The sequence below is a fragment of the Falco peregrinus genome, chromosome 6 (assembly GCF_023634155.1).
Source record: "Falco peregrinus isolate bFalPer1 chromosome 6, bFalPer1.pri, whole genome shotgun sequence".
NCBI classification, from domain to species: domain Eukaryota; kingdom Metazoa; phylum Chordata; class Aves; order Falconiformes; family Falconidae; genus Falco; species Falco peregrinus.
Genome location: NC_073726.1, coordinates 29,556,103 through 29,572,807, shown reverse-complemented (window position 1 = coordinate 29,572,807; position 16,705 = coordinate 29,556,103). Strand labels below are relative to the sequence as shown.

General features: G+C 44.6%; 1 protein-coding gene across 3 annotated transcripts in view; it reads right to left on the bottom strand.

Moving 5' to 3' along the window:
- PRKCQ (protein kinase C theta) overlaps positions 1-16,705 on the bottom strand; it is a 66,886-nt gene that overhangs the window by 13,022 nt on the left and 37,159 nt on the right. For all 3 annotated transcript variants that reach the window (XM_013301354.3, XM_055808555.1, XM_055808556.1), the window contains exons 14-16: positions 14,487-14,660; positions 5,099-5,190; positions 2,659-2,721 (exon numbers count right to left, since the gene is read on the bottom strand). In XM_013301354.3, the coding sequence (XP_013156808.1) occupies positions 2,659-2,721; positions 5,099-5,190; positions 14,487-14,660 (329 nt within the window). The remainder of the gene's footprint in view (positions 1-2,658; positions 2,722-5,098; positions 5,191-14,486; positions 14,661-16,705) is intronic.

Sequence of the window (16,705 nt, the reverse complement as noted above, 5' to 3'; positions counted from 1 at the left end):
TGGGTTACCTGGTCTCAGAGCACCCAGGTTCCTGCACTGCCTATCCTGTACTATAAATCACTGCTCCTTCTCAGGGCTCCCAAAGCACCCAGACACAACATTTACCTGTGCTCACAGCTGAGGATATAGCTCGTCTTTTCCAGCCTCTGCCTACACACATATTCTCATCTCAGGCAAGAGTCCTAACCATGAGGCTACTATATAGCTACCCTCCCTGTGACAACTGTTTTACAATGTGCTTTTTTCAGCAATGACTTTGAATCCCTCAAAGAAGGTAATTTCTAATGCATGATACTCCTGAGATGATTGCCTACAATTGCAGGAGAGATGTCTGCCCAGCCTCTCGCTGTGCAAAGCTCCTCATCTTGCTTCGGCCGGGTGCTGGTCAGGGTGGGGGACCTCGTAGTGCCTACACACTAAATTGTTGTCAGGGGGAATTGTTCACTGCTGCTAGAATATGACCCAAGAAAAAGTGGGAGTCATCAATCAAAAAGAAATATAGAGACAGCCAGGACATGTGCCTTCCAAGTGGCAGACATTTATGTTGTCACAATTTCCAGCTGGAATGACTTATTTTAGTTACACCATTGAGATCAATCTCTGGCTGTCAGCACTGCTTTTATTCATCTGGTAGATCGAAGTAAAACAAAAAACCCATCACCTACAGTTCGCTTTCATTATTTTGATGAGTCTCAAACTCATTAGCTCCAGGGGTTGGAGTTTCTGCCAAAAATGCCTCAGCTCATTCATTAAAATTTAAGCCAACATTTCCAAACGTGGGTGCATGAGACGGAACAGCTGGATTCATTATTCTTATTACATCACAAATCATGTAGTTTCAAAAATGATTTTTTTCACTTTCCTAAAGTGCTTAAGTTGGCTCTGACTGAGATACTGATGGCTGTGTGTTCTCAACTGACCTTGTTGTCAGTCTTCCATGAAAAAAGGAAAAAAGAGTAGAATTGGTTAAACCTTTTCTCTCAAAGCTTGATACCCAAAGCAATGCGGTAGGGACTCCTGGGAATGAGCTATTTCCTCCTATCACCGTGTTACCCAATAACTAGCTATCCCAATTTGCCCACATTTCCCAAGGCTCCAGACTCTAAACGTCTCTCCTTTCACAATGAAATGGGTCCCAAACCGTGACGCACCACTGATGTAGCAATTTAAAATAAAAATGTGAATTATAAACAAAATGTCAGCATTAACAGTCCTGCCATGAACTCACAATGTCCTGCAGATATTTTTAATCAACTTTTCTGAGAAGTCTGAGTAAAAATGACAGACATGGCTAAGTGATTTGGGCACTTAAGAAAATGTTTCCCTTCAGTCATCCAGAACAATAATTAGAGCCAGAAACTCACTGAGACTCCAGAGATCATCTTAGCTTAATGCCATTGACATTGATCTCATGTTCACGCAATCACCATCATCAGTCAATAAAGACTATAAATGGCTCCCACATGAGTACTAATAATGAGTAATAACGCAAGTTCAGATGAATCAAAGCTTGTGTTTTAATGGGAGAGTATTATAAGCAAGCCATTCACTTTTAGCATTTGTTCTAATGTTCACACTGCATGACAAACATTGAAATAAGCTCATCGTTGTTTCAGCAAACAACACTGCTTTGGCGAGCTCTCTCATTTGTTTGTAACAAGCTATTTGCTTCCTGTTTTTACAGAAAGCTGCAATGTAGTAACTAACTTTTGCCATGAAGATGAGCTGGACTAGAAGTCCCCAGAAATTCGGTTCCTCTTTTCAGCCATGGGAAAGCAGGCTGTGGGTTGGTTTCTGCAGCCCTTCTTGCCTCTGTCCTTTTATATGGGCCTGAAGCACACCCCTTGTGCATTAGATCAAAGCATCTGTGCATAACTTTGAGGGTCCTGCGGAAATCAAGCAGAAGCTGGAACAGGCAATTTTGCAGTGGAGGACTTCTCCTTGGGATTTGATAGATTGATGCATTGTGAGTTCATACCAGTAACTTTGGGACAGGGCTCCTGCCTGAGGGCAGCTGCCTGCAATGTCCCATCTCATTCCCATTGGGTCCCTGCAGAGCCTGCTGGTAGAAATGGGCACTTCTCATACACACTCTAACACAGGTTTGATGAACCTGAAAAAGCCCCCTCCTCTCTGCTTACTACAAGCAGAGCTTGAGCAGCTAGTTCAGATTCATGGTGGTAGGTGAGATGAATCCCATCTCCTCATGGAACTGTGTACAGCAGACCTGTTAATAACCCCAAAATGAAGGTATATCACTGTTGCCCTGCTGTTGTTACTTGAACTGAGCTCGTTACCACTGTCCCAGGGTAACCAGCACAGCAGATACACCAAATTTCTCATGGCTAGCTTGACTTTACCTTTATACACGGAAAGCTTAAACTGGGTGCTTATGCTGGGTGCTATATGAATGACTCGGTGTAAATGCATTGAAGGACAAGAAGTTTTAATGTTAACTGAAATAGGACTGGATTCTCAAAAAGGGCTCAAACCGGCCTTTTCTGCACTATCTCTTCAAAATAAAACAGCCAGTCTCTGTAAAAAGGCAATCTGCATAGAAATGCAATACCACTGGCAACAGTCTCTCAGTTACCATTAGAGTGCTTGCAGGGAAAGCTGAAATGGTTTAGCATACTAGACACTAAAGAATAAAATTACCTGTATATTATGCCCTTGGAATGGAGGAATTGAAGCCCGCATATGATTTCAGCAGCATAAAACCTAAGTGACAGAAAGCACATGTTAGAACTGATGCTTCTCCACAGGCGTTTCCAACTAGATCCCAAAAGATGGAAATTTTGTCTCCACAAAGCCAAAATGTCATGAAGTTCCCAGAAGGCTTGAAGTGTCTCCTGAAGGCTTGGGGTAACGGGGTTTTACAGGTAATTGCTGGATGATGTGAGATCCCCAAAAGCACGCCACACAGCTAGCAGCCCAACTCCCACTGAAACCACTTTGCAAAATGATAGAGATCTGGAGCCTACTCACTTCCAGGAATTTGGAAGCCCCACGGCATGGCTAGCTGCATTTTTTTGATATGTAACTGACTATGAGGACATGTCCTTCAGTGCCCAAGCATGTCTCCAGATCAGCTGTGGACCAAAAAACCACCACCCAGCTCCTACTGCCCACCCTGCCTCGCCTCAAGGTATGATCCTTGTCACAAGGAAGGCAGACCAGGTAGGGCCTGTGCCTCTCCCTTATTTACGTGTTTAAAATAATGAGTTACAGCGATGCACCAGACTGCAAACTGCAAATCACAGTTAATGCCTCAGGCCTCAGAAGAGCAGCTATAATTTGCCACGTTCAGCAGCTGCTGCACAAACAGCAGAGCGGTCCCAGCAATGGGACAGGCAGGTGGGTGTCTGGGTTTGGGGACCACCACCGGTCCCTTTGGCTTGTCAAACAGACCTCTTTCTTCACTGCTCACATTTAGGACTTGCTTTGGAAATTTTATCCAAGACAGGAGCTAGCTAGCAGCTTGGTCTGTTTGAGTTTGAGATCTTTGTTCTCAACACATATCTGCCTAAAGGACAGCACCACGTGCTGCTGCGAAGGGGCAGTGCAAGGCTGCAGCACCAGTGCACAGCGCAAGTGCTCTCCCAGAAGGGAACATAACCGTGGGATCGTATGCCCCTCCAGGGCTGTACAGCTCTGCTCCCTCAGTCTTCAATGCATTGGCCCTTAATTTTGAACATTCAAATGCTTCGGAAAAAATCATCAAACTAAACACTGATTTAAACAAAGGTCTGTTTTCCTTTTTTAATTATTAAATAAAAATTAATTCCTATAGTGGTTTCAATATTGGCTTTCAAAACACTTTTTGCTTGTAGAAGGATTAAAAGCACCTTTCATTTATTCTAATTCTTCTATTTACTTTAATCAAAGCTAAATAAATTTTTAATTCTCAGTTGGCGTATTAATTTTTTGTTTAAATTTACCTTTTGCACTTTCAATAGGTTTTTATCTCTCCCCTCCCCAAACCTTAAAGGGGAAAAGGGAAAATTCTATTACTTTTAACAAACAACAGCTTCACCTTTTACCACTGAACTGGCAACCTCAGCTTAAGCAGGTCCTGCAGCTTGGCTACAGGCCACCCAGTGTTGTAAAGAACAAGAAATTTGGTTCCACAGACGGCTGAAAATGCATCTGGGGGATTTCTTTGACAGTGGTAAATCTGGGCTGGAGTTTAGATCCCCACCATGTCATGACTGGGGCCTCCAATTATGGGATGAGCAAGAACTCAACGAGGGCAACAAAGCAACCCCAGGGCTGCCGTAATTCACAGCAGACACCTGTAGCTTGCTTTAAAATGACCCTCATCCACTGGCATTTTTAAAAAGAAAAAAAGATCTTAGGATGCTTGAGGCTGTTTATAGACAGTGGAGGCACTTCCAGAGGCAAGGTCTCCGCTGGATTGCACGGTCCCTCTGTAGCCCCTTTCTGCCAGAAGGACCACAGTCCTGGGAAGGGGACTAATCCTACCAGCAGGGCAGGCTAAGGGACAGCTTCTATCCAGCTCAGTTCTCGCCTCTGAACAAATGTTTGTGAGACTGTGCTGAGGTCAGCGCAAAATATGGGAGTCAGGTCACAGGCTAGAAGGCGGTCCCTGGTTTCGGGCTAAAGGATAAGCCTGCAGGCAGATGCAATGCTGACGAGGGTGTAACAAGCAGCGTCTGTAACACTTCCAGACAGAAATAGCTTCCTTGGTTGACCAAGAATGTAAAGCAAGGTCACGTCTGACTGAAATTAGCTGTGTGGATGGGCTCTAAAAAGCCTTCTGTGGGAGGGGAAAGAGGACAGGGAGAGGAAGTGACTGGATCTAAGTGCATCACTGAGTCGAGGTGATGACCTGCATGCCTGTTGTGTTCAGTTTGGAGAAAGCTGGGACAGAGGGTGATTCTTCTTCAAGCACAAGCACTATCCCCACTTTGCAGTTGGGTAAGGTGCAGAGAGGTCAAATAATTTGCCCAGGGTTTCCTCTACAGGACAGTAGCAGAGCTGGGAATAAAATCAAGATCCCTGGTGACTGCAGCTGCTGCCTTTGCTTCTCCCATGTGTGCAACCTGCAAGCCAAAAGGTAATGATAACATCTTACGTTGCTCTGGGAAGGTCAAACTTATGGCAGCTCTGGATATGGAACATGAGGTCTCCTCCATTGAGGTATTCCATCACAAAAAAGAGGTTTTCCTAGAGAATGAGACAAGATGACAATAAGGGGTGGGGAAGCGTGAAATAAAATTAAAAATGACACACACACACGCCACCACCCCCCCACCCCCCCCCCAAGGCACTTGAAAAGAGGAAGGAAAAGATTTCTGCAAGGGTTTTGGAAAGAAAGCAGTTTCTTTTTCAGATTCCTCCTTTCTCCTCTTTGTTCCCTAAGCTCATACTCGCCCTCCCTGCTCTGAGTTGTATGAACAGCATTAACAAACACTGCGAATCCACTTGATTATCAGCTGGTGCCATTGATTTTTAGCAGCAGAGCTCAAGGCTCACTAGAAGGGGCTGAGTAACTCTACAACAGAAGGACAAGCTTCCTGGGCGATGAGTGGAACAGGCAGAAGTAAATCCCAGGTCTCCTCTGGTCTCCAGCCCAGTGCATTATCCATCCAGCGGACAGGTCTCAATCTGGTTTTACCTGCATATCAGCACATCTTTTGTGGAGGCATGTGGGCCTGACTTTTTCAAGTTATCAGAGATACTGGCCAGATGCAGCAATCTGTTTTAAGCACATGCTCAATTTTAAGTCTGAAAGCTGCTCTATTAAACAAGGCATGGTGCAACTTGCTAGTGGGAAGATTCATGAATCAGTTGTATTTCCGGATGCCCATTGAGTGCCTGCATGTCAGAGAAGCCTGGAAAAAGATCCAGTCCTTGTCCCCAGCTTCATGTAACCATCAGCCATTTGACCAGGGCAGTGGAAAACTCTCCTCCCGGTCCACAGAAATGACAGAGAATCTTTGTAAGAATAAAGAGCAGAACCCATCACCGAGGTTTCCTTTCCAGTCTTTGATGTACGCCATGCTGATCCCCTTGCTGCCTCATCAGCCATAACTTCACTAGCAGGCCCCTGCAAAGCTGGACGCTGACTCAGACCAATCCCTTCCACACTGAATTGCACCCACAAAGCAGGAGGGGCATCTTTTTCTGCATATCTGTGCAATGAGTTACGCTCCCAGTTTAAACTTCTGTTTCTGGAATCTCAGATTTTGTGCATAAATGCATGAAAAAAATAAAATGGATGCAGTATTTTTTTTTTGCTCAAAAGCCTCTCTGTTCTGTATGCATCTGAAGTTAGTCATCTCCAGGCTATGCTAAAGTTTACAACTGTCTTCCGTTTGTTGCCTATTGCCCATAACATTTTTTTTGGGGGGGGGGGGAGGGGGGGGGGTAATAAGAGTTCTTTTCACTTACATTTTTAACAGTCAAGGGAAGATTTTTATCCATAAGATCTAATGTAAGCATCTCTGGCAGCAAGCCAAGAGCTGGCTATTTAAAAAAACAACAGTGTTTGTTCCTTTCAGATAACAGCTGTCTGCTCTAATTTGTGCAATTTCTTTAGCTAGATCCTTTTAATTACAGTACTCTTCTTTAAATGGACGCCTGGCTGGAAACCCCACCTGTCATCCAACAAGCACAGGGCCAGATATGGCCTCCCAGGGAAAGAATACAAATTTTGCCAATAAACCAAATGGGTGCAGGTTTTCAGCTTGAAGGTCTTGCATCTGTAGAGGTCTGTGCACATCAATCAGTTTAAGCAAGTAAGAAGGCCAAATGGAGATCGGCAATTTACTATTGAGATGCATAAATCTTGGAAGCGATGTGAGCTCAGGAGCCCATTCAGGAAAACACTTGAACAGTTGCTCTTTGTGAAGGTACACAGGGAGGTGACGAGGTTTAGACAACAACAGACCAGCAGCCACATGTTTCACACTGGGACAGAAGAAACCTCATAGGTCTTCAAATGGGCCATATTCAGCTTCAGTGGACTGAGAGAGAGAAAACCCTTGGGTTTCCCTGGGAAGTCCACTGACTGAAGCTACACTTCATCACACATCTTTAAGTGTAACTTGAAGTCTGTGTTTTTTCAGCAGAATAAGCAGTTGTACTGTCCTTGTTCATGGATTTAAGCAACCATCCAATGCAGCTATTTAATTGAACTGAGGACTTTAACTTGAAACTGCGGACTTTGGCAGCATCCTTCTGCCATTTGAGGAAAGAAGAGGTGGACAACCTCAGATGAATTGCAATCCAAAGACCATTACAGGAACTCCCTTTCTCAACTGTGTAAAGCTATGAAGCTGAACACTACAAACTTGGCTAAGGCACGATTAATACTGAATTTCATGGTCTACCAGATGCTACAGAGTGGTACGTAAACACTATTGAAAAAAATGATGGCATCACTCCGACTTTTCTGCTCCAGGACTTGGAAGTTCCCCTTGCTTCTTACAAAGGTCAGTTGTCTGGAATGGCCCATGCAGAAAAATTGCTTGAGATCAGCCCTAAGTAGTTCGTTATGAGTAGCAAGATATAATCAAACAGTGCAAGCTGCAAGAAATGACTGGGGATGGCTTCCTAAACCTGAGATCTACAGAGCTGTAGAACACATTAAAAATGGGAAGTGACAAAACCCATACTTGAAACCACCAAAAATTCAACAGTGTCCTAGAGGTTCAAAGGTTAGAATGGCACAGAGGACTTGTTTGCAGACAGGCTCCAACCTACACGTCCTTCTCATCTGATGGCTCCTGTCTGCTGCTGCCAGGCTCTGAAGTCTCTCAGCACCTGGAGCAGGGGAGAGTTGGTTAATGATTTCTCAAGATGTGGAGGCTGGGATGGCATGCTTTTGTCACGCTCTTTTTTCCCCTGCAACGGTCCTAGCTCAGGGATGTTAAGCAAACAAACAGCAATGCTGTTCCTCAATGGTGAGCCCTATAAAGCTCTGAAGAAGGCTTGGGAAGAGCCCCTCACCCTCACCCTACCTGTCTGCCTTGCAGACAGATGACAGATGACTTGCTGACTGCCTGTGAGAGCATCCTGGAGTAGCAAATGATCAAGCCAAACTTCTGGTCACAGTTCCAGAGTCACACGACAGAGCAGAACAGGTCTCATGGCAGAGCCTGGGGCCATCATTTACAACCACAGAGCCCAAGGAGAACTGTAAAAGCATTTCCCACACACAGCAATGGACACTGCCCCAGGACAGCTGGCACTAGTTGTCGTGAGGACATCCATATATCAGCCATTCCCTACTTCCAGATCATCTTCCAGTGGCCTTCTCCACTGCAGCAGAGGGAGCATGGCAAACCCCTCTGTGGGAGGATGAAGCACTGCTCCTACAGCAGACAGAACCATACAACATGACGTTGCATAATATATGGTTAGATACACACAGGTGTGCATCCTGCACACAAAATAACCCAGCACCCTAGCTGAGTCAATCCTGCCAGGTGCTGAAAAGACTTGATTACTGCAGGAACTCAATTTTTTGCCCCATCAGGCCCTCAGTGCCTGTGCTGAGCTGAGCTCCTCTCTGCAGAGCCACCTGCTCCCTCTGCCTCTCCAGGACATGGCAGGGATGGAGTTAAACCAACCTGCTTCTGATCTGCATGCAACTGCTGTGAGAATGAATAGTCACTATCAGAGATGCTTTCAACTTCAGAAACAATGAGTATAAAGCAGGCAGCATTTAAATTGATCTTTTGAAGGTACATCCTATAACAGGCTCTTAAAATCCTCAAACCAGCTGGAAGCCCTCCAGAGCACTTTTCTGCAAAGATTTTCAGATTTTGTTTTCTTTGCATTTGAAAGCACTTGCATACATACAAATACATGATTTAACAACATTTACTGAAGAGCAAAAATTCTTCTTCCCAGGGCTTCCAGGAGGATGAATATTGGAATAATTAATGCTGCAGGACAATGTGGCTTTACCCTTGTTTAGAGCAGTTACTCTTAGCAAATGACTCCACAAGGCTCCTTGGTGCAGATTAAGTGCCCTAACCCTACTGCATGCCCACTGAATTAAGTTGGCCCTTGCCAAGAGAAAGATTTGACACCATGCAACTCCTGCAGCTGATTCTTGTCTCACATTTTCAGGCAACACAGCTCAGCCCAGTCTGGGTGCTCATCCACGTTTCGGATCTATTTTATTTCACAGGATTGATGGAAGCCAAAGGGCTCTCAGCATCACAGCATCCCATCCACTGGGAAAGCAAGCAATGCACGCACTCCTCACCATGCCTATTCCCATGAGGAACTAATGCTGAACCACTCCTTGTTAGTAGGTGACCATAGGAAGTAATATTTGCACCAATATTATTGCTATTTGCATGATCTGGGGATGAGTAAAATCAATTTGTTACAGATTAAAGCAACGTAAGGTTTAATTTTGTTCTCTGGTTTAAAGGGTTTTTTTTTTCCCTCTTGTGTAATATCAGCCTGTCTTCTGGAGATGGCAGCATTTCTTACAGCTGTCGAATAATTCAGTCCAGTCCCTGATCTGACAATTTATTTTTTGTTTTAATCTTTGCACTGTCAGCATTTATGACTGCATGTTAAACTGTTCATTTGGGATGCTTAGCTTTGTATGCCCATCTTCTTGGTACAAGGCATATGAATATATTTATATACACATATAAAAATAAATATGTATACCTAAAGGTGCAGGCACAGCTGGCAATAGCTCCTTTCACTTGAATTCTGAGATCCAGGACCCTTCCTCACAGCTCAGAACAGGCAGAATACATCACTCACAGAGGTAAACTGAGTCACTCTCAGCCCTGTCTTGCAAGAGAAAGTGACTTTCCTATTGGTATTGGGTGGGATCTCAGAAAGAGACTAATTTTCTTAGGGCTAGAAAAAAGTTTCTTTGATGATTGAGGGGTAAAAAAAATCACCACACCAAAAACTAAATAAAAAGTAGTCAAATGTATGAAATATAAATATTTATCAGATGAAAAATAGGGGGAAAAAAAGTAATGTTTTTGTTTTAAGAAGTCAACTTTCTTTCAGGATGAAGAGCAGCTACACTGCAGGCTTTTAGAAATGTCAGGCAAAGCTGAATGCATTTTAGGATGATTTTCCTCAGAGCTGGACAACAGGAGGGCAATGAGGATGTGTGCGTTAAATATGCTGATCATCTATTACTTAAAAAAAACATGCTTGTGAGCTGCTCCCCTCTTTTCCTTGCCTATACACTCCACCTGTTCACACCGCATGGATTGACACCATGTAGAAGTGTCTTGTAAAGACTCTATTTTTTATGTTATAATTACAGCTGCTCACACCTTCTCTGGCAGAACCTTGTTGAAACCCCAAAGCTCTGCTGAGACACTGCTATATCTACAGAACCACATTGGAATTTTGACCAGGATTGAATGAGACCTTGCCAGTTTTCCTGCCTGCTGGTTGCAAAAGACAAAATCCTCAAAGACTCCTTAAACTTCCCAATTCTTCCCCAACTTTCCCATCAGCTGGTTCAACATATCAGATGTTTCCAAGCTGAGGTAGCTCCACCAAAATACTAGGAGGATGGAGACCTAGAAACCTTGTAGCTTGAAGATATGTCTCCCAAATGGCTGAACACCAAGGCATGGATGGTTTGTACAAGGGAAAAGGATGGTTTGTCCAAGGGGAAAATCACTGCATTGCCCTGTACCCTCTTCTTTAGCCTTCCTTCCTGGTCAATGCCAAAACCAGGATGCTGGCTAGAAAGGCATCTGGTCTGGCCTCACAGGACACATCATATTGGGAGCAGCACATGGTATTTTGTTTAGTGCATCCAGTGGTTCAGCAATGCTGGAAGTCAAGGCTCGCAACCTCACCACCCTGCCGGATGACTTCTGCAATGCATCAGCATCCTGCAGCCGTGCTGTGGTCAGAGAGGATCCTGCATTGCCTGGGAAGGGTATGTGAGCCTGATCCAGGGCAGCTCAGAAGGTCCGTGGCACAACCAGGCAGTGGAATTGAACATTAAACAGGTATGAAAAGCACATGTGCCAACCCATGCACTTTGATTCAGGTCAAATAATTCAGCCCTGTTCCTCTAACACCAAGACAAAGATAAAAGAAAACTGAAATTGCCCTCGGAAAATTTAGCAGAAATTGTGGTTTCCTCTGAGGAGAGATTTTAATGAGAAATTTCCTGAAACTATTAATGGAAAACACTTCAGAGCCTAAGAATTTTCAAATTAGGATCACACTCCTTATTTACAATCCTTTCCTCCTTCCTGTCAATGTAAGAGATGTTAAAGTCAGTACTAAGCATATTAAAACAACAGAGCAAGTGAAAATGGTTCACCACCAGGACTTGGAAAAGATGTAATACATTAGTAAAGCAGTAAAGAAATGTTTCTGTAAACTTACTTCTAAATTGCAATAAAGATAACTTCTCTTTTGGGTTGAATAGCCTTTTGTGTTGCTATTTTGTGCTACAAGCCAAAATGCCTCAAGACTTAATTTGCATTTAGGAAAAGGGTGTGAATAAAAACTTGGTCAATGCAGTAAAGAAACAGAAACAGAAGTGACTTTTAAAAAGAGAAAGCCTACTTTTATCGCAGAAGATCAGTGAAATGCAAAAAGAAGAACAAAATATAAGCACTGTGATGCTAGTCACTGTTTTGGCAATAACTAATTTTGGGATTTCACAGAATTATAAACATGTTTTTCCTCCTCTTTAACATAACAGTGTCCCTTTAAATCTAATACAACAGAATAGCTCTCTGAGCTTGTTGCTAAAATTCACACCATATAATTATGTCAGCTGAATATCTGGATACAAAGATTACTGCAGTAAAATAAAACAGTCAAGTTCAAAAACAGATTGGGAAAAAAACCACAAACCACCCACCCATGCATTTGAATTTATTCCTATGTAGCAAAACATGACAAGTATTTTGAGTTTCAAAAGAACTGATCATTCAGCCTCCACAGGAATAAAAAGGAGCATTAGGTGCCTGGTGCCTACAAAAACCTGTCTGAAGGGCTGTCAGGCTTTATATAGTTGAGCACTCACCGATTACCTGGGTTGAGGCCGGGAAGAAACTCACCCCAGAGCTCAAAGAACTGTCAACAGATTATACGACTTTTTTTTCCCTTCTGAGACATGGGGACTACTGAGGTTCTTGTTTCAGTGTAGGAATAATTCCTGGTTTTAGTGTCCTTTGCAGAAGGACTCAGTACCTGAAGCGGCTCAGAAATATTGCAAGCCAAAGCGTTAGGGATTCAGACAGGCATTGACACATGCATTCCTGTTTGACACTGCTTATCTATCCAGAGGAACCTTAAAAAAAAAAAGTAAATCAATTTTTCAGTTGAAAATTCAAGTTTTCAATATTAAAGTCCAGAGAGGGACTCTACACAGCAGTGTCCTGGCTTCTAAAAAGATTGCTCTGAAAGGTATTACAATGGAACCATGCTGTCCTTTGAGCCGTGAAAGACTGTCCGTGGCTTGTCACAGCTCTCCTACTCTGAATGACTTTCATGCATTGAGCAATCACCACTTGGCTTGCAAAGGTCAGAGCAGAAAACCATAAGCTAGAAATCAATCACAGCCCAGAGCGCCTTTGGCTCGGGCAGCCACATTCCAGCTTCTCTGTCTGTGGACTTGAGGGCAAAATGGAGAGATGAAATAACTTTAAAGTGGCAATGATGACTTGGGATGAGATGGAGGGAGATTCTTTCTGTACGCCAAGAGGACAGTAGTGTGATACTGCCCATAAGACAGTGTAGGAAAAGATAACTTGGGTGTTTGAGCCTGGCCCCCAAGGATTTGTCAGGCACTCATTGCTTTTCCATCCTGCAGGTTTTCCTTGCCTCAGCCACAGCTGGAAGCACAGTCGTCCCCGTCCCCCATCTCCCCCCACAAACGATCAGTAAATCCTGTCTGGCTCCTGGCATGACTCCATTTGGTCTCTCATCTTTTTGCTGTGGCCTCATGAGGGAAGCAGGCACTTGCACACACGTGCTGCCTGAAACCAGAGCAGCAGACTGCTGCTGCTGTGTCCATCCTGAACCTGACCTCCAGCTCCCAGACTAGGCTTGGACCAGGCTGGACCACAGACAACACAGTTCTGCTCCTGCATGCTAGTCAGCCGCTGGCATCAGTCAGCACCCCCTTGGGCACCTGGAGCTTCAGGCAGCACAAGCAGCTCTCCCTGCGGTACAATCTCCCTTGTAGAGCTGTGACTGTTGTGAACATTTTGTCTTTTTAATTAAGTCTGGATTTTCTTTGCTTTTGGAGTTGGGTCATTTGTTTTTTCCTCCAAAATCTAGCTCCCCCCTCCAGGGAATTAATTCCTTTCCTCACCAGGCAAGGATCCATAGGATCCATTCCCAGGACATGTTGTCTTCACTGATGGTCCCAAAGGGGTTATTAAACATGAATGCCTGAGCATTCACATCACGTCACATCACCTATGGCAGTTCCCAGCCATTCCCTGTTATAATCTGCCTTTGAACAGGTGCCGCATCCCATGGGCGACTGGGATATACTGCAGAGGTTATATTTGTTCCTCCTGACCCTGCAGGAGCAGCGAGCCTCTCGCTGAGCAGGTCCCAACCTCACACTGTGCAGTGCTCTGTGTCACTGCATCCTGCGGCTGAGCAGGGGCTGGGAGCATCCTAACAAAGCCCTGGACAAGCAGCCTTGAGAGTGGTGTTGCTCTGAATTTGAGCTCAGGGACAGCAAGCATCTCTCAGGAGTGGTTTGAGTAGGTTGGACAGATGAGTCAATCTCTCACATTTATTTCCATTAATTTTTTTCTATGCCTTTTATGTGCTTTAGTGTTAAGATGGTTGGTTGTGGCTGCAGAAAAGGCTATGGAAAGCTGAATTGGTGGTTTGTTGCCACATAGGGCCATGAAGGTTCATACATTACTTAAACATCACTTCAATTTTGGTTTGGAGTCCTAAGCAGGATTTCAGCTTGTGCTACCCCTCTGAACTGCAGCCTTCACCACCAGTGGTCCTGCACAAATTAGGAAGAGTCTGATGCAATTTAGCAGTAACTGGGGGAAAAGGAGATTTCCAAAGTGAACGACAACATGTTTATTCTCCATAACCAGAGTTTCTTGAGTTAACTCAGATCCAGGCTGGTTGCTGCAGCATGCTGCTGTGTGGTACAAGAGGTTCAGGCAACACCATTGTGGGCACATCTGCACCCTGGCTGCTGACATGGCCTTCGCACATCCTCGGCCTAGGGTACCAGGATGCAGATTTTAACAGGGAGTTTCTGCATAGCCACCTCAATCAGTCTTGGACGCCATAATCCTCAAATACCCCACAGGTTAATGTGGGGAAGGCAGGTGAAATTTCTGAAGCCACTTCCCAAGTGGTTAACATGAAGATCCCTTCCCTTAGCACCACTTCATGTCCAAGCTATTCCCTAACATCTAGCAGACTTAAGCACTTCACCAAGTACCTATATTTCAGCAAAGCATCCTCAGATCATGAAGGAAGGTGAGTGGTCCTTGTCTTACCTTGGTCTGGAACGTACAGAAGACATGAGTCAGGAAAGGGTGCTCCCAAGCTAAGGAGAGGACCCTCTTCTCTACCATCGTACATTCCACGTCATCATCCATCAGCACCACATCCTTCTTCAGGGCTTTCACAGCAAAATACTGGTCTGTGCTCTTCAGCTCAGCAAGGAACACCTAGGGTGGAAACAGCTGCTCAGAAAGAGCAATGCTTTTCTCAGAGCGGGCACCATAGCCCTGTGAGGACAGAAGCTGAGCTTGGACGAATTCACCAGGGCAGGCCTTAAAACAGTCGACGGTTATGGCCCAGTTCTTCCATTAAGACTTTGTAGACTTTGAGTTTGTTCCCCACACCCACAATAGCTTTATAAAGCTGAACCCTAGGGAAGGATGAGAAGGTCTTGGTGATTCCAAGAGTAGGGGTTACACGCCTGTGTGGGCAGGGCATGTCAGAGCGCCAAATGATTCTGGTAACAGAAACCATCCTCATGCAAATGCTCATGAGTTATGTTTCCTGTTTTCTGACTTCAAATAACAAAACATAGAATATTGCTTTGTCAACGTGTGACATGCAAATGCCCTGCACCAGAACTTCAGCAGGTGCAGACTGATGTCCACCAGTAGCGAGATTGTTCTATATCAGATGTGAGTTTCTCCTCTTCCTCCCAGTTAGTAGGAGGCCTGAGCAAACAGCCTGGGTCCCCTGTACTTCTGCAGGGCTTCTCTGAGAATAGCAAAACACACCCCAGAGGAGTCAGGACCTCTATCTATTTTTATAGGCAGGGAAAATGAGACACAGGGCAGCAGAGAAGGGTTTTCTACAGACCACAGAGCAAAGAAGTCTCCACTGGAAGGCAATGCCAGTCCTGATCTTTATGTTAACAACCTGTTGACACTGTTTTCCACAGACTGAATGAGTACATAAGATTCATCAAAGAGGTCTTTGAAGTTCTCCACCAGACACTATTTACTGAGTAAGCTCTGGCATGTTTTAGCCCTGACAAAAAGTTTATTTACCCTTTTGGCTACTGCTGCATTTCACTTTGTAGCACTAGACAGACAGTAGAGCCTAGAGCCTCCCTCTGTCTTTGCAGTGAATGACCAGAAATGCTAACAGTGCTGATGCTGCAGGCACCCTTTTTGCCCCCGTTTTTGTGCGGGGCACTGCTCTCCTGGGGAAACTAGGGAACACAGTACATTTGTGACTTGTGCTGTGGCTTCCAAGGTGCAGGTAGGCAAAGCTAGACCTTGTGCAGAGGGGTCTTCCTCACAGGTCTTGCCCTCAACCTCCCTGGTCCATGTAGAGCTGGAGAGACCCCTCAGGCATTGAGATCTGCACACCCTGTCCCCTCTATGGGGAAGTGAATCTTGCTCCAAGCAAATAAGGGCACCAGGAGCAACACCTACACAGGAAACTTGTGGGTGAGGTTTGTTGCAGAAGGGCATGAAATAGCCCATCCTCTCCACACCCACATGGTGCACTGCAGAGAGATGCAGACACTTACAGGCTTGGCGAGCCCATGTTAACAGCGGGGGCTAAAGCAAGGTACGTAATTTGCTTCAGTGGAGGTATTAAAGACTTGACTAGACAAAGACCTCAGCAACCTCATCTGATGAGACCTGTTTTGAGCAGCAGGTTGGATTAGATGATGTCCAGAAGTCCCTTTCTTCCAACATAAATGTTTCTATGACATCTGTGCTCTGGAGTCCAGATTAGTTTGGGCTGTGAATTTTGGGGTATTCTGGCTTAGCTCTGAGATGCCTCAGTTCTGTTTCCCATGCAAACTGTAGACATGCCAAGTATTTTCAATTATGGAAAGGCAACACAGCACATATTTCAACAGTTTTAAGAACTGGCTGCAGCAATTGCTCCAGCTCACTTAGCAGGCAAAAAGCAGCCCTTCTTTAAAGCACAATTTTCACCTCAGAAGACATGGGATCAAAGCAATGTGATACATAATAATGCTCATTCTCCTTATTGGCTGTGAAAATACAGTGGTGCATTCCTTTGATATTGCTTCATGCAGCTTTACGCTGGCACTGAACAACATGAGTCCCCTTCCAGGGGACATCTGCAAGAAGGAGGAACAATCTACAATTCATCAAGATTAATGAATCCTGTGAAAACAGGTGGTTCTTGTTTCAAAAGCACAAATTCTTGGCTGTTGCAAAATTTGCTTTACGCTCCAGTAAAGATCGGATCTGGGAAAGAGCAGTTAGCA